Raw genomic sequence first — 18,732 nt, forward strand, 5'->3', positions numbered from 1 at the left:
AATGGATCAAGAAATTATGGTATATATACACATAGAATTCTATGCTTCTATCAGAAAGAATAGCATTGCCCCATTCATAAGGAAATGGGAAGCCTTGGGGGAAAAATCATACTAAGTGATGTGAGCCTGACCCAAAGAAACATAGACTCTGGTTTCCCTCATTGTGAATCATTAGTACATGTCTAGGATAGTTCTAGCAGATGATCACAATAACCCAATAGCTATGTACATATGATTACTTAAGATGATGCTAAGCAAAATGAACTCCAAATCATTCCACCATTTTTTAAGGTCCCATCTATGTGATTCACATATGACCCTGTCCAGGCTCAATGTCTCTTTGACTCTACATCAACCTGGGATGGAAAGTTATGTCTTGGATTTAGCTCTGGTTAAAGGTAGACATTCCCTTTCTGTCTACACACATGGCAGAATATCACTGCGATTAATTTTTTTAAAAAAGTAATGAGACTGTCAGTTCCTCTAAAATTATGTCATGTACATTCCCCATTTTTCCAATGTGGTGTATATTGCTTAGAGAATACTTTGGGAAAAAAAGGCTTTTAATCTTGCCTTTTGAGGGATTTCATTTTTTTATTTTTCCCCTACTAATTATAAGATTTATGGAAAGTTTAGAATTTTAAGTTAAATGATATGTTTTATAGGCCATTACTTTCCATTCTTAAACTCTAACAGTAAGAAAGAAAATGTTCCCTGTTGTAACTTTTTTGACTTTTTTAAGGAACAGGAAATCAGATGCCTATGCATCTAGATTATATTTTATGGCCTTACTGAATTTAGTGAAAGGGAAAAAAGTCCAAACTATCTTGAGCTTTCAACAATGTTTTGGGTAAAGTAAAATTATCCTGACCAAAATATAAGTAAATATTTGGACTACATTTTTCATATCTATGATGCACCCAAAGTTTCATTATAAATGTTTGGAGGGGGTGAAATAGTTACTCTCCGTTGGCAATAATATGTCTGGATGATGTGAAACAGATAGGCTCTGTTTGCTATCAAGCGGACTTTCCACCACCAGTGAAGAATTCAGCACAAAATTCTTAAGCATTTGTAACCCTCCTCGTGATGTCTTTATTCTACGTTCAAAAGAAAAGACTTTCTGGATAAGTATGATTTTTGGTACATTTGCTAACTTTTTACTAGTATGCTAAATAATGGCAAAAAAAGAAAAAACAATTTAAGGGGAAGAAAAGCCCGTGGTTTCCAAGGGCTCAATCCGTAAGTAATTGACATCACAGTTTTTTGGGTTTGTGGCAAGGCAGTGCCTCATGATGCCATCCTGCATCAGAGAAGGTCTGTTCACTTCAGGTGGCATTTCCAAGAAAGTGTTGAAACCTCACAGACTTTTCTTCCAAAGCTATGCTTGAATCTTGATGCTGTGAGTATCAGCTTCCTGATTTGCTAGGATTTCAAGCTTAAGCCACTTGTGCCTGTCTTCACTTGTCTTTTGACAGTATCTGGGCCTGATAGTGTTCATTTAAGTTGTCTTGCTATTATATTTGGAAAATTGAATAATGCATGGCTAAGGAGAAGTGAAGTGTCACAGTAGTGATTTTGTTTGTTTTTGGTGTCCAGGAGTACCTATATGGAGAAGGGATTATGTCACATCTACATAGCTGTTCTGACTATAATCACTATAATGCATTCAGGTGGTTAAGCGATATGATACAAAATCAGTTAACTGTGAAATTAATAAGATTTGTGATAATATGCCAGTTAAAATATGCAAATCTCTATAAGTCTTTAGGGAGAAGAGTTTGTAATAGCAGACTGTTATGGAAGATGATTTTTGTTAGTCGATTAAGGTAATATTAATTGAATCATATGACATGCGGTGTCTTTTATTATCAATCCTATGACTGCATGAGAAAACTGAAAATAAAAGTCCCAAGAGAGGTAAATCAAATGTATAGTTTAAATAGAGATCTATTGCTATAATCTGCTACAGCAGTATTTTTTTCAGTTCGTCAAGAACATGGATTTAGGATAACAATTATAACTAATGAAAATATCTATGAAATAGAATTGTTAAGTTTGTAAAATGATTTAGGGGTTTAGAATATGTTTGGATCATGTGAAATAACTTAATGACAAGTACAGAATCAAAAGCTACCAACTAGATATGCACTAGAAAAAAGGCGCAATTATCAATGTTACAGTTTGAATTGTATACTACCCTTTTCATCCCTAGCCCCTGGAAATATGACCTTGTCTGGAAATAGGATCATTGTACATGGCAGTAGAAAAGATGAAATCAAATTAGAGTAGAATGGGCTCCTGATTCATTATGACTACTGCCTTTTTAGGAAGAAAGAAGCTGATGTGAAATGAGCAGGGCAAGGAGAAGGCTTTAACAGAGGCAATGATTGAACTGAGGTAGCTTCAAGCCAAGAAATGCTGCGAGTGACAGCCACATTCCAGACAGTAGGAAGAGGTGAGAGGGAATGCCACCTCGGGTCTGAGAGGAAGCAGTAGTGCGCCAGCCAAGCCTTCAGAACCACAAAAGAACACTTTTATGTTAATGTAAACAACACAATTTGTGGTACTTGATGTGGTAGCACTTAAGATGAGCAAGCATATTTTAATCAAATCTCAGACGCTTCAAAGTGAAGCGGTTTATAATAAAAAACGATCAAATCCACAAGAAAAGTCCTTAGATTTTTTTGCTCATGGCTGATACTCTACCACTTGAGCTACACTTCCACTTCCAAAAGGAAGGGCCTTAAGTCCAAAAGCTTACTACCAAATTAATTTTTAGCATTCAGTTGCTTTGACTCATCGGTCAAGTTTCTATTGACAGTTATAGATTTAAATTGTTAGGAGCTACTTCCCTGCAATGCAATAGTTAATTCCTTATTTGCCAATCATCCTACACCCAGGTGTCATGATCTGTCCATACATGCTAGGATCTACTTTCTCTAGGTGGCATTCTCATCCAAGTTATACAGACCAGGAAGAGAAAAGGCAACATTTGTGTTCACAAGACAACTGGAGATCCAAAAACAAACAAAAAGATGATAAGCACAAGATAGTGATGCATTACTTCTCTCACAAATGTTTCTTTGGATTGTTGGAAAGAACATCTCTTGGGGACCTAAATTAGAGATATGGCAAAGGGTCTCCAGAAACGAGCTGACAAGGAGAAATGCCAACAGTGGTCAGTCAGAAGACGTGGGTGACCATTGCATAAGGAAGAATTTAAAATGATACCAAAGGATAATTTCTTTGTAACAGACTCTATAGTCTTTATTCTTTCCTGCTTTGTGACAAATAGTGTCAAAAGATGGTAGACTTAGGAGGAACTGAAGCTTCCTTTTGGCTCCTTTACCGATGGTGTTGTTCACTGTCTCCTCTGTGGGCACGCCACTCAGAGAGGATGGAACATGCTAATGGGCAAGTTTTTATGTGAGTCTTTCTATTTCCAAAACATGAAATATTTTTTCCTACATTGCAGACAAGCTAGTCTCATTCTAGTCTCAATTAAAAAAGAGAAAAAAACTACAGATGATCATTTTGCCCATTAAAATTGTCAGCCAAGAATAGTCTGCAAAGCTGTCAGTCATTAAAGAGATGTAAAGGATTTCATGAGAGGGAAAAACACAGCAGAGAACTCAAAGAAAACTAATCGAGGACTCAAGCGTAGATTTAATTTTTTTCCATGTATATGATCCAACATATTTGAAACAAATATAACCCTTCTCGTATACTACAGGTATGGATAAATTGCTATGTCATCAGCTTTTGATTCTGGAAAGACAGCATAATATTGTTCTGTTATGTTACAAGAACATGTACCACTTAATTTTCTCATAAATAGACATTCTAGCTATTAAATTATTAGGCGATGACAGAGACGAATAACTATGGCATTTTATCTCATAAGAATAGTTAATATTCACATGCCTTTATCTTCCTTTACTTTTCTGGATCCTTGTCCTAATGGATGATAGCAGAATGGAGTTCAATCTTTCACTGCATCTCTCCAGGAGACTTTGATTAAGAATGGAATGCCCTTTCAGAATATTTCAATTTTCTGTGCAGAAAATGTTAATGGCTCATTAGAGACTGGAGAACAAGCCTACTCAGATGCCTGTGATCTGGACCAAATTTTGCATCTACCATATTCATCCATTATTCACCAAAAGGAATCGTTCAATAGTCCAGTGTGGTTCCTTCAATACTATATAATTTTCTGCCTCCACATTTCTGTTCATTTCTAAGAAAGCATCTAGGTAGCCATCTAGAAATGTTTGTTTTTATTTTCACCTATTCTCGATAATGATTTGAAACACTTCTTTATATATGCCTTCAGAGAATTATGGTGTGGAATTTGCACCGACCACTGTCCTTTGTGATTTTGAAAGAACATTGTATATTGATTCAACCTTCTGACCACCTAAATGGGTTTTGTTTCTTTGTCAAGCTCAATGCATTTGATGTCAAGTTTATTGCATTCAGTATTGGATTTGTCACTTTCTCCTTTTTGTTTAAAATAGCCTCTACTGTTTCCAATCTCCCGTTACTGCCCACTCCTCATCACAGCCCAGTTATCAAAGCAGTTTTGAATTAGGCTTAGAAATGGTTGAAGAAGTTTAATCCTTTCCTTGCATCAGTGGCTCTGCTGGATGGATTTTATTTACTGTTTGTTCTTCTGATGATGTAGATATCTGACATTCATATTGATATTATGCTGTTATTCATTGATTCCCAATCTGGAAACTAGAATTTATTGTGCATGTACAAAGAAAATCATTATATGTTTCGATGCCTGGGTAAGCAATTCTTTGAACTCAGTACAGCAGAGGGCCTGTCGACTATGAAGTATTTAATCTGATGTTTATAAAGGATATAATGATTCTTCTTGATTATTCTGATGATTTTTTACCTCTCAACAGACAAAAAAAGAAGGCACTGTGTCTTAGGGGAAAACAATCATCCTTTGAAATAAAAAAGTGTAACTTTATAGATCTCAAAATTTATTTAAATCAATTACTTCCAAGGCAACAAAGAATGAATATTCTCTTGATTCAAGCCTTAGGAACACAAGCTGTCTTTACATGTTTATGTGTCCACTACTTTGATGAGTGAATATGAAGAAAAAGAGTTATATTAGAAACCACTGTAGTTGAACATCTCATCTATTGAATTCTGCTTTCAGTCACTCCAGTACTTTTCTCATCTTCAGACAGGAAGGATCTTCTTTCTGTTTGCCCTGTGATTGGTTGCTTATACACTGTAATAAAGGAGAAGGGGGGAAGCTGGGGATATGGCCTAGTGGCAAGAGCGCTTGCCTCATATACTTGAAGCGCTGGGTTCGATTCCCCAGCACCACATATACAGAAAATGGCCAGAAGTGGCGCTGTGACTCAAGTGGCAGAGTGCTAGCCTTGAGCAAGAAGAAGCCAGAGACAGTGCTCAGGCCCTGAGTCCAAGGCCCAGGGCTGGCAAAATAAATAAATAAATAAATAAATAAATAAATAAATAAATAAATAAAATAAAGGAGAAGGGGAAAAAAGGAGGTCCATACACTTAAGGACAGAAGAGAAATAATGAAGAATGTGGGGAAAGAGGGAATCTTCAATGGAGGAACCAATGTTCCTCTTCCTTGTAGAGGAAATATATTTTTTGGATACCAGCAGAACTTTCATGAGTTCCTTTCAAAGGATTTAACTTTCTATTCTAGTTGAAACTACACAAAGGCATTCCCTAAACCCACTGCAGATTTTCCCACCATATAGGCTCTTGCTCTTCTACTTTGTCTGCCTTGAATTGCCTTCTTCTATCTTTTCTCCAACATCATTGAACCATTCCATCTGCGTGAGAAAACTTTCTCTCAATTCAACTAATACTGAACAGCCAGTCCCACTGAGGAGATTGTGAGCAGAAAACCTCCAGATAAGATATTCAAACATTTCACCATTTCCTAGATATTGTAGCCTTGAAGAGACCTAGAGACTTATAAATCCTATGTACGTCCTCATCCTTAAAATAAATGAATACTTACATTGCATCTCAAATATGCCAACACGGTAAAGTAAAGCCTCCTTTCTGTTTGTGATAATTGATTATATTTGGCATTTATTTCCACCCAATTTGTTTCTTCTACTCAGAATTCCCATTAAATTCACATTCTGGTGATCATATTTTTTGTGTATGCTTTTCCTATTGTTCAACAAAGTTAAATAGGTGTTTGCTTTTCAGATTCAAAAAAGTATTACATGTTTAATATTTTATAGAAACAGTAAAAGTCTATTTAAGTATTGACATAAAAACCAAGCATATGGAGGGAAAAGGGTTGAACAAACACAACAGTGGTACTCACTAGACACTATGTCCAAAATGAACTATACAAAGTGTGAAAGAGGATGGGAAGAAAACCTGGGAGAGAGTAAGGGAAGGGGTGATATTGTCTAAAAGTAAATATACTAATTACCTCGTATGTGTAACTGTAAATCTTATGTACATCACCTTTTAATTTTTATTATTATTATTTTTTTTGCCTATCCTGGGGCTTGAATTCAGGGCCTGAGCACTGTCCCTGGCTTCTTTTTGCTCAAGGATAGCACTCTACCACTTAAGCCACAGTGCCCCTTCTGGCTGTTTCTATATATGTGGTGTTGAGAAATCAAACCCAGGGCTTTATGTATACCAGGCAAGCACTCGACCACAAGGCCATACTCCCAGCTGTGTACATTACCTTTTTAATAACAAATTTTAATATATGAAAAACAAGCATGAGGTTATAGCAAAGAAATTATAAGCAAACCAAGAAGTAGTGACATTAATATTTTTGTTTCATGTCATATATGCATTGTTTACCAGACATGTACACCAAGCTTTTATATGTCTCTCTCTATATATTTTTTTTTCTTTTCTCAAATTTTTATTATCAAACTGACGTACAGAGAGGTTACAGTATCATACGTTGGGCATTGGATACATTTCTTGTACTGTTTGTTGCCTTGTCCCTCATGCCCCCCTCCCTCCCCCCCTTTCCCTCCCCCCCCCCAGGTGTTCAGTTCACTTACACCAAACAGTTTTGCAAGTATTGCTTTTGTAGTTATTTCTCTTTTTTTACCCTGTGTCTCTCGAATTTGGTATTCCCTTTGAATTTCCTACTTCCAATACCAGTAAACACGGTTTCCAATATACTCAGATAAGATTACAGAGATAGTGTAGGTACAAACATAGGAAGGTGATACAAAACATCATCAATAATAGAAACTACACATACACATAGGACGTTGAAAGTAGTTACAACTGTGATATATCACTTGTTTCCATAACATGGAGTTCATTTCACTTAGCATCATCTTATGTGTTTCTAAGGGTATAGCTATTGGGCCTTGTGATGCTCTGCTATGGCTTGCCTAAACCTGTACTAATTATTCCCAATAAGGGAGGCCATAGAGTCCATGTTTCTTTGGGTCTGGCTCACTTCACTTAGTATAACTTTTTCCAAGTCCTTCCATTTCCTTACAAATGGAACAATGTCATTCTTTCTGATAGAGGCATAAAATTCCATTGTGTAAATGTACCACATTTTCCTGATCCATTCATCTATGGAGGGGCATCTGGGTTGGTTCCAGATTCTCGCTATGACAAATTGTGCTGCGATGAACATTGTTGTGCTGGTGGCATTACTGTGATTTTGTTTGTGGGCTTTTGGATAGATACCCAACAGTGGGGCTGCTGGGTCATAGGGGAGTTCTATATTGAGCCTTCTGAGGAATCTCCATACTGCTTGCCAGAGTGGCTGAACCAGTTTACATTCCCACCAACAATGAAGTAGGGTTCCCTTTTGGCCACATCCCCTCCAACAATTGTTATTATTAGTTTTCTTGATATATGACATTCTTTCTGGGGTGAGATGGAATCTCAATGTTGTTTTGATTTGCATTTCCTTTATGGCCAGTGATGTAGAGCATTTTTTCATATGTCTATTGGCCATTCTCATTTCCTCATCAGAGAAGTTTCTTTGTAAGTCTTTAGCCCACTTGATGAGGGGGCTATTGGTTCTTTGCAGTTTTGTTTTGGAAGAAGGTAATTTTTTTAGTTCTGCATATATTTTAGAGATGAGGCCTTTGTCTGTTGAATGTCCGGTAAAGATCTTCTCCCAGTCTGTGGGCTTTCTGTTTATCTTGAGAGCTATGTCCTTTGCCGTGCAGAAGCTCTGCAGTTTGATGCAGTCCCATTTGTCCAACCTTTCTTTGATTTGTAGCCTTTCAGGGTCTTTGTTAAGGAAGTTCTGTCCTGTGCCAAGGAGCCCAAGTGTTTCTCCTACTCCTTCCTTTAGTGTCTTCAGGGTGCCTGTTTTGATTTCAAGGTCTTTAATCCATTTGGAATTGATTTTGGTGCAGGGTGATATATAAGGATCTAGTTTTAGTTTGTTGTATGTGTTGAGCCAGTTTTGCCAGCACCACTTGTTAAAGAGGCTATCTTTCTTCCATACTATTGTTTTAGCTCCTTTATCAAAGATTAAGTAGGCATAGTTCTGTGGGTTTAATTCTGGGTCTTCAATTCTGTTCCATTGGTCTTCAGGCCTGTTCCGGTGCCAATACCAAGCTGTTTTTATTACTATAGCTTTATAATACAGCTTGAAGTTGGGTATTGTAATTCCTCCAGCACTGTTCTTTCTGCTTAGGAGTGTTTTTGCTATTCTAGGTCTTTTATTGTTCCATATGAATTTCTGGATTGCTTCCTCTATTTCATTAAAGAATGGTGTTGGGATATTAATGGGTATTGCATTGAATTTGTAGATAGCCTTTGGCAATATTGCCATTTTGATTACATTAATCCTCCCAATCCAGGAGCATGGGAGGTTTTTCCATTTTCTTAGTTCTGACTTAATTTCATTTTTCAAGCTTTTAAAGTTCTCTTCAAAGAGATCTTTCACTTCTTTGGTTAAGGTTATTCCTAGGTATTTTATGTTTTTGGGGGCTATTGCAAAAGGAGTTGCTTTCCTGATTTCAGCCTCGGTCTTCGGGTTGTTAGCATTGAGAAAGGCCTTTGATTTTTGAAGGTTTATTTTATATCCTGCAACTTTGCCAAAGTTTTGGATCAGCTCTAGTAGCTTGGGGGTAGAGTCTATGGGATTCTTTAGGTATAGGATCATGTCATCTGCGAAGAGAGAAAGTTTAACTTCATCTTTTCCTATTTGGATCCCCTTTATATTCTCTTCTTGCCTAATTGCTCTGGCTAGGAATTCTAGTACTATGTTGAAGAGCAGGGGAGAGAATGGACATCCCTGCCTTGTTCCTGATTTTAAAGGGAATGGCTTTAGTTTTTCACCATTTAGAGTTATGCTTGCTGTTGGTTTGTCATAAACTGCCTTGATTATATTCAGGAATGTTCCCTGGAATCCCAGTTTTTCCAGGGCTTTTAGCATAAATGGGTGCTGGATTTTATCAAATGCTTTTTCCGCATCCAGCGATAAAACCATGTGGTTCTTTACCTTGCTCCGGTTGATGTGGTGGATTACATTAATTGACTTGCATATATTAAACCAGCTTTGCAACCCTGGGATGAATCCAGTTTGATCGTGGTGTATGATTTTTTTGATGACCTGTTGAAGTCGATTGGCCAGAATTTTGTTGAGAATTTTTGCATCTATGTTCATCAGGGAGATTGGTCTGTAGTCCTCTTTCCGTGATGAGTCTCTGCCTGGTTTTGGGATGAGGGTTATACTGGCTTCATAAAATGAGTCTGGCAGTGAACGTTCTCTTTCAATTTCATTGAAGAGTTTGAGAAATATTGGAGTGAGTTCTGTTTTGAAGGCCTCGTAGAATTCTGCGGTGAATCCGTCTGGACCTGGGCTTTTCTTGGATGGGAGATTATTTATTGCTGTTTCTATTTCAATACTGGATATGGGTCTGTTTAGAAGGTTTAAGTCTTCATAGTTGAGTTTGGGGGTATCAATTTTTTCTAGGAAATCATCCATTTCTTCCAAGTTCTCGAATTTGTTGGCATAAAGGTTTGCAAAATAGTCCCTTATTATTTTCTGAATTTCGGTTATTTCTGTGGTGATGCTACCTGTTTCATCTCTTATCTTGTTTATTTGAGTGTGCTGCCTTCGTTCTTTGGTCAGGTTTGCCAGGGGTCTGTCTATCTTGTTGATTTTTTCAAAGAACCAACTCTTTGTTTTGTTGATTCTTTCGATGGTTTTTTTCGTCTCTAATTGATTTAATTCTGATTTGATTTTAATTATTTGCTTCCGTCTATTGACTTGGGGTTTGGCTTGCTGTTCTCTCTCCAGAAAATTAAGGTGCTTCCTTAAATTACTGAGTTGCTGTTTCTCCAGTTTGTTGATGTATGTACTCAGAGATATAAATTTTCCTCTGAGTACTGCCTTTGCTGTGTCCCAAAGGAGCTGGTACTTTGTGCCCTCAACTTGGTTGAAGTCCATAAACATTTGAATTTCTGTTTTAATTTCTTCAATGATCCACTGATGGTTCAGCAGTGTGTTCTTTAGTCTCCATGAATTGTGGGATTTTCTGTGGTGGCTGAATGAGTTGAGCTCTAATTTTATTCCATTGTGGTCTGAAAGAATGCAGGGAATGATTTTGATACTTCTGAATTTGTACAGATTTTCTTTGTGCCCTAAGATGTGATCTATTTTGGAGAATGTTCCGTGTGCTGCTGAAAAGAATGTGTATTCTGTCCTTGCTGGGTGGAATATTCTGTAGATGTCGATTAAGTCTAGTTGGTCTATGCAATTGTTTAGTTCTGTGGTTTCTTTGTTCAGTTTTTGGCGTGTTGATCTGTCCAGAGGTGATAGTGGAGTGTTAAAGTCCCCCACTATCATTGTGTTTGGGTCTATGAATGTTTTTAGAGCCAGTAGTGTTTGTTTGATGAAGTTGGGTGCTCCTGCATTTGGTGTGTAGATATTTAGGATGGTTATTTCTTCCTGTTGGAGAGATCCTTTTACTAGTATGTAGTAAACTTCTTTGTCTCTTCTTACCTTTTTTAATTTGAAGTCAATTTTGTCTGATACTAGGATTGCAACTCCAGCCTGCTTATGGGGGCCATTTGCTTGATAGATTTGTTTCCAGCCTTTCACTTTTAGAAGATGTTTACTTTTGCTGGATAGATGTGTCTCTTGGAGGCAGCAGAAAGATGGATCTTGATTTTTGATCCGAGTTATGAGCCTATGTCGTTTGATTGGAGAATTAAGTCCATTAATGTTGACAGGATTGAGAGGTGATCGTTTGTTCCTTTCATTATCACTGTCTTGTTTAAAGCTGTGTCTTCCCATTTCTTGATCTAGTGTTTACTAATTAGGGTTCATTTCTCTGTCTGTGTTGGGATCTTGATTATTTTCCCTGTATAGTACATCTTTAAGGATTTTGTGTAAAGCTGGTTTGGTGGAGATATATTGTTTCAGTTTTTCCTTATTGTGGAAGACTTTTATTTGACCTTCGGCTATGAAGGAGAGTTTGGCGGGGTACAGAATTCTTGGTTGGTAGTTATTTTTATTTAGAGTTTGGTATACTTCATTCCAGGCTCTCCTTGCTTTCATGGTCTCTGCTGAGAAGTCTGGGGTAATTCTGATTGCTTTTCCTTTATATGTGATTGTTTTCTTTGCCCTAACAGCTTTGAGTATTTTTTCCTTGCACTCTGCTGAAGCTGTTTTGATCACAATGTGTCGGTGGGACGTCCTATTCTGGTCTGGTCGATTTGGGGTTCTAAATGCTTCTTGTATCTGTATAGGCCTTTCCTTCTGGATGTTTCGGAAGTTCTCAGCTAATATTCTGTTAAATAGGTTGCCTATCCCATTAACCTCTTTCTCCAAGTTTTCCTCAATACCTATTATCCTTAAATTGGGCTTCCTGATTGTGTCTTGAATCTCCTGTAGCGATCTGTTTTGTTGCTTGGACTGGATTTGTATTGATTTTTGATCTTTCTCCATGGAATCTAAGGAATCTTCAGCTCCTGAGATTCGATCCTCTGCTTCAGTTAGTCGGGACTGTAGGCTAGCTACTTGATTTCGAATCTCTTTTCCTTCTGACTGGTCTTTCCTGATGATTTCCATGTCATTTCTTAGGTCCTGTATGGACTTCTTTACTTCATTAACTTCATTACTTTGGTTTTGAGTGTTGTCTCTCAAATCTTTAAGTTGGGTAGCTATCTTTTCATTTGACTCTTGAAGCTCACTTATCTTTCTATTTGTGGATGCCATGAAATTCTCCATTAATTTTTGCTTTGCCTCCTCACGCTCTAACATAATTGACTGAAGAGATTCAAACTTTTCATTTATCATGTTTATCAGTAAACTTTGTAGAGCATTTTGGGGGTTTTCTTCTATGTTTTTGATTGACTGCTCTGCTTCCTGCTTGTTTTGGGTGGGGGATAAGACTTCATTATTTGCCATCTTTCTTGTGTTTCTTCTGCCCATTTGAATTGGGAATGCCAGTCTACCAGCACCTGTGAGCACTGTTTAAGACCCAAAGCAGCCCTTACCAAGCACTGTTGTGTAAATCTTACAATTTCACAATTATATACAGATAACTTGTATACCTGTCTATAAAGTTAGATTTGGTGTTCCTAAAGAATACAATTTCAATATAACATCTGATCCTGGGCCCTGTATTCAGTAGTTACTTATTTACTGTTACAACCTTATACGCAATTCTTGTTTTTATATTAAGTTCTTTTAGGACTGGCTTTCTCTATGAACCCCTTTTATTCACTCGTATTAAGCTCGGATATCCTCTATCCAATAACCAGGAGTCAATGGAACCTGGAGATCCAGGCAGTAAGTCAGGAGGGTAAGTTGGAGGTAGTAAAGAGAATAGAGTAAAGTGTATTGGGGGGGGGTGGTGATTTTGGTTTAGTTTCAGTGATGTGGAAATGTGGAGAAGAGTAGAATCAGTAGAAAGAACATTGATAAAATGACAGACACTGGAGAGTTAGCAGAAAAGGGTGTAGGTGTTATTTATAGGAAAGTAATTTTTAAAGGAAGAGGACGCAACGAGAGAAATGAAGTAAAAATACTGGAAGACAGATACACAAAACAGAGAAAAATTATTTAACAAGGAAGCATAAGTAAATAAAAAGGAAAATAACAGAAAAGGAACAACCCAAGCAAATAAACAAACACAAAAAAAAACCTTGATAAAACAAACCAGTAAAAATGGAACACAAACAAACAAAAAAAAAACAGCCAATGATGTTTCAGGTGTGAAAAAATTAAAAAGAAAAGTTAAAAAAAAATGTTTGAAAAGAAAAAGAAACCAGTCTCTGGTTTCCCTGCAATGGACTGCAGTCTATTTTCCTGATTGGCTGGTTTGACTTGATTTCAGTTGGCAAGGGGTGGTTCTGTTCTGACCTTCTCCCCTGTTGGTGCAATCGTGGGTCTCTGAGGTTCGCACAGCTTGCAGGCAGGCCTTGGGCGTCCTCTGTCGATGGGGACATGGGCAGTCACAGGAACTGTGGCTCCTCTGTCTGCTGTGGGGCCGCTGCCTTTGATGCCTGGACTTGACTAGACTGTGAACTCAGCAGAGCGTGGCGCCTCTAGCCTGTTTTGCTCCACTAAGAGTTGCTTGCCTGAGGGAGGCGGCCTCTTTGGCATAGGTAGCTATGGAACGCAGCTCCGTTTTGGGCTGGGAATTAGTTTCCTCTGTGACGGGACCGTTTAGCTGTCCCCGGAACTGTTTGTTCCTCCGTCTGTTGTTTCCGTGCCCCTGGTAGCTGCTCGCAGCTTTTGCTTTAAGTTTGAAGTTCCGGCGGGCAGGGCGGGGCATCTCTGGATAAGCCCCGGACTCGCCTCCCACCAGGGCAGGGGGCGTTCTTCTGGGCGGAGCTGGTTCTCACTGATTCCGCCCCTCCTGCCCTTTTCAAAGATGGCTTTTTTGACCTCGCTTTCCCCAGGCCCGCTTCAGTTCCAGTCTGGTCTGACCCTATGCCAGTGGCAAAGATGGCGCTTTGCTCTGGCGGTGGGGACAGGGATGCCTTCCAGAAGCTGGACTGTGGGCACAAGCGAGAATAATTTTTATTTTTTTGCGGGGTACTCACGCTGTCTCTGCGATGTCAGGTCCTCCGTGCTCGGCTGCCGTCTGGAGTATTTCTCGCTTTAGCTGCGCGGAGTGCTGGGGGGCTGTGCCCGGCACTGTGCCGGAGCCGGCGCTGGCGCCGCGGCGGGACGCCGCCCGGAGCTCAAAACTGTGTTTTCAGACCAGCAAAGTCGATTTTTCCTTCCTGTTCAGAATCCCTGTACTGTTAGAACTTACTTTGGCTGTCTTTCTCGGAGAAACAGTTTCTATGAGGTGAGAAAACTACGATATCGGAGGGAGCTCTGCAGGGCTCAGCCGCTCCTCCGCCGTCTTCCCCTAAGATTATATATATATTTTTGTAAGCTACTTTATTCATCATCATCATCATCTATGCACATTTATATTCTGCAATCCACACTCCCCTTCTTCAAGGAGCATATTTTAACTTTAGTTGGGCTTCATTAATCACAGAACACTGTGCCTTTTGTAAGCATAATGATGTTCAATAAATGAGATTTACTCATAAAATGTCTTAACCATTTGGGGGTGTCTAAATTATAAAAAAAGAAGTTATGTGACACAAAGCATATGTTGTAAAAGCTAACTCTGTGCTTTTGCTAATAAACTGCAGCCATTGTGTGACCACTAACTTGGTTTTTGTTTTTTTGTTTTGTCCTTTTCTTTTCCCTTCTGTTCCAGTTTGTTGCCCAGCCCAATTGTCAACAGCTTCTCGCCTCTCGCTGGTACGATGAGTTCCCAGGATGGAGGAGAAGACACTGGGCAGTGAAGATGGTGACATGTTTCATAATAGGACTGCTTTTCCCCGTCTTCTCTGTGTGCTACCTGATAGCTCCTAAAAGCCCGCTTGGACTGTTCATCAGAAAGCCATTTATCAAGTTTATCTGCCACACAGCCTCCTATTTGACCTTTTTGTTCCTGCTGCTGCTTGCCTCTCAACACATCGACAGGTCAGACTTGAACAGGCAAGGTCCACCACCAACCATCGTCGAGTGGATGATATTACCGTGGGTCCTGGGTAAATGTGTTACTATAGAAAATATAATACCAAAAAAAAAAAGTAATACGTTGCTGCCATGGCATTTTGTTGCTCACCAAATACTATGTATTGATGTTTGGGATAGAAGGATGTTTCAAATCGGTTCAGATCATGCTATTTCCGAGGGTTGATCCTCCAGCTAAATGGAAGGTTTGCAAGCCGTAGTGTCCTTACTACCAAACGCAGCCCCATGGAAAAGCGGCACACTGACCTAAGTTGTAGAATTCCAGATTTCAAGGGATTCATCACCTACAAATAATTCTCTGCCTTTTTATTCTTTGACTTTTAAGGCTTTCCAACATGCTTCTAATTTTCCTAAAACAAACCTCCTAAAATATAAATATAAACAAAGCGCGGGTGGTTCACACATGCGATGCTAGCTACCCAAGGAGGCTGAGATCTAGAGGAGTGCAGTGTAAACCTGGCACAGACAGACATGTTTGCTAGTGGCCATCTCCAGAATAGCTCGCCAAAAACCGGACTAGATGTGTGGCTCCAGTTAGCTGAATAAGCAAGCTAAGCAAACTTGAGACCCTGCATTCAGATGTAGTATAGCAAGGGAAAGAATGAAAAAAAAGATAAATGCAAATTACACTGAAGAACTAGCCATGTATAGTTGCAACAATCTACCAAAAAAATGATTTAAGTTTATATCTGTTTCTGTAGTAAGCCAGAATGAGAAGAAGGAAACATCATGGTATCTCTTCTTGTCTCTTCATGTCCTTATTCCAGAAAGGAAATAACTTAAATCTGCTGAGTATCATAATGAGGTAGAAAATCTTATTTAGTAAAACATAAGATTTCTCCTTCTTGTTGTTGTTACTGTAGCCATGATTAAAATTTATATTTTAATTATTCTTTTTTTCTGTATCCTACTGTTTGCTAGGGAAAAATCACATTTTCTCAATTTAGCTCATTACCTTAAACCTCTGTGGTATCATATCCATCTCATTAGGAAGAAATAAAAGTTTCATGATTCACAATCTCAGAAATCAGTTTAGATTAACCTCAGAACTGCTGAGGAAACTGCAAATGGGAAAATCCAGACAAAAGGAAAAGATAGCCTTTTGACTCTGAGCTAGGTGTACTTTCCAATCTAAAGATTATAAATGCCCAGAGTAGTAGCATTGAAAAAGCTCCACAATGGCAAGGTTTGATTTTCACCTATGTGCTGATTTTTTTAAATCTTGAGTCAACTTTAGATCAGAGTAGGTACTAATTAATCTGAATTATATAAAGTCAGTATAATCTTGCCTAAATTTGAAGAAAAGTTTAGATCATCTGCAAATATACTCTTGACTAAAATAATTATAACCTTGTAGTTGATTCTAAAGATGGATATACTGTCACCATTTAAATTCTCTCACATGAAAAATAAGTTTTTTCATGAGTTATCTTCATAGAAAATACACTTTTGAACAGTTCTTACAGAAAGTTTAGGAGGTTATTTCCTACTGTGGATTTATGTGGAATATCAGAAAACTTGATGTCCCAAATGCAATACACATTTCATTTAGAGAAATATTATAGACACAGTGTACCATAAGTGCATGGTGTATGTATTTCTAAAATCTGTGCTATCAGTGGCGCTGTATTAAGACTGCAGTCAATGATTGTGATATAAAATAGCAAAAATGTAACAAGCAAAAAGTAATTCTTGGCCCTATGAAACTTAATGTTTTCTGGAGGAAAGTTACAAAAAATGAAATAACTCACCATCATAATTACATAAAATGGTACTATAAAAAAAGGAGTTCCAAACTTTGGATAGCTTATAAAATTGTAACAATCATTGATTACTCTGCATGTAAAATTTGTAACAATATATTCCTTGAGAGTTGCCCGAAACAAACCATATCCAAACCACAACTACTTGGTTAATGAAGTATAAATTTAATTGTGAAAATTTTAATTCAAACAGAAAGAAGCATGGTTAAAGGCAATACTTCCTCAAGATATTCTAATAGAGGGGGATAAGTTATTCATAATTTTTAGACTGAAAAGTTATTTCTCAGAATAAGAAACATGTACACCTGAACAATCACTTTGTTTAACAACAGGACATGAGAAAGAGTGTTTAACACTTAGTTCTCTCTACACAATTATGCTGTTCAGCAAGTTTGATGAATTGTGAATGCCTAATAACTAAGACTGTGCTCTAAGTGCTGGATTACATAGTGATTCTAAACTGTTTTCATTGTTATTAGACTGCTCTGGGGGCAAAAAAAAAGCATGAAACTGGAATGCAGGCACTGAGTTCTATCTCTTAAGTCTATGAAATTATAGGACATCACAAATTCAGGAGTTACAATGTCTTCATTCATGAAGACATTGACTTCATTCATGAAGACTAAGGGGATGGCATCTGTCATTCTAGAGTCCTATTAACTGGGGTGTTGAGCTACTATCATTGGGAAGAAAAATTTGCTACCACTGGAGCTGAAGAGGTTGGTAAAGCCATCAAGGAAAGGAAAGAGTGAGAGACAAAAGGCCATATCCATATTTTCTCATCCAGTCTTTCAATCTGATAAAAGATAGTTCTATGCTCTTCCATTTTATGTTTCTATGGTTATACGAAGGAGACCGACTGACTATCCAATGAGGAGGAGATATGATATATCAGAATGCATGGTGGTGTTCATTTCATAGACAGAGTTGGAATTCTGTTTAGCATCCTCAAGTCTTACGGAACTGACTTAGATCTTCTACCCATGTGACCTCCATCTTGTATAAAAGGATACTTGTTCATTTTTATTTAATCAACTTATTTTGCATTTCCAGAGACTACCCCAACTCATCACACCTCCCTTGAAGAAAGCCACTCACTTTGATTTCTCCCATCTTATTTTTTTTGTACAATGCTTCACTCTTTTACATAGGAAATATCAATATTTCCTGTAATATTAAAGATTGTTCAAATCAGTCTCTCTTTCTCCAGAAATAAGGCTTGGTAGGAGAAAAATTCTGTTATTTTTACATCTTTGCTGTTTCACCCATATGAAGTATACACAGACTCACAAATAGATACTTGACTTTCATTACAATGTCAGGAAGGTATTTCTTATGTTCTGTCAGTATCTTTCCTATTGAAGCCCCACACTGACCATTGAAACTGAAATCTGTTCTGTATTGTACCTTTAGAAATCAGTCTACAATGGCTTTTCTAACCCACTACAGAGGCATCATTGATGAATGTGTAACTTTTTTTTTCTGAGTGGCCTTTTGAATTGCTTTTACTTCAGGCTTGCTTCTCATAAAGGTAATGAGCCTTCAATCAAACAACATCAAGACATCTTCTTGCCAATGCTTGGAGACAAGCTGACTTTTTAGTATATAAAAAAAAATCTAAATGTAGGCATCAAAGTTGTGATTCTGGTCGTTCTGACCTACAATTCTAGGTAATGGTGATGATAAATCATAGATAATTGTGTTAGGATTCTCTTTAGAGAAATAGGTAAAGCAGGTGAATTGATGCTCATAATATACTTCTCAGGCTGTCAATTATCCAGATAATTAGAGAAAAATTAAAGCACTATTGTAACCATGTGCTTATAGAGACTTGATTGCAGATATGTACTTTCAAGCATTAGAGAGAAAGTTTTCGCTAGAAAAAGTATATGATGAATAAGAAGAAGCCTGGAGCCAGGAGGTAAACTTGCT

General features: G+C 37.9%; 1 protein-coding gene across 1 annotated transcript in view; it reads left to right on the forward strand.

The window, feature by feature from the left end:
• Positions 1–18,732, forward strand: part of Trpc4 (transient receptor potential cation channel subfamily C member 4) — a 196,125-nt gene that overhangs the window by 130,119 nt on the left and 47,274 nt on the right. The window contains exon 4 of the mRNA XM_048341466.1: positions 14,715–15,051. Within this exon, the coding sequence (XP_048197423.1) occupies positions 14,715–15,051 (337 nt within the window). The remainder of the gene's footprint in view (positions 1–14,714; positions 15,052–18,732) is intronic.

This window comes from Perognathus longimembris, chromosome 3, assembly GCF_023159225.1.
Source record: "Perognathus longimembris pacificus isolate PPM17 chromosome 3, ASM2315922v1, whole genome shotgun sequence".
NCBI lineage: Eukaryota > Metazoa > Chordata > Mammalia > Rodentia > Heteromyidae > Perognathus > Perognathus longimembris.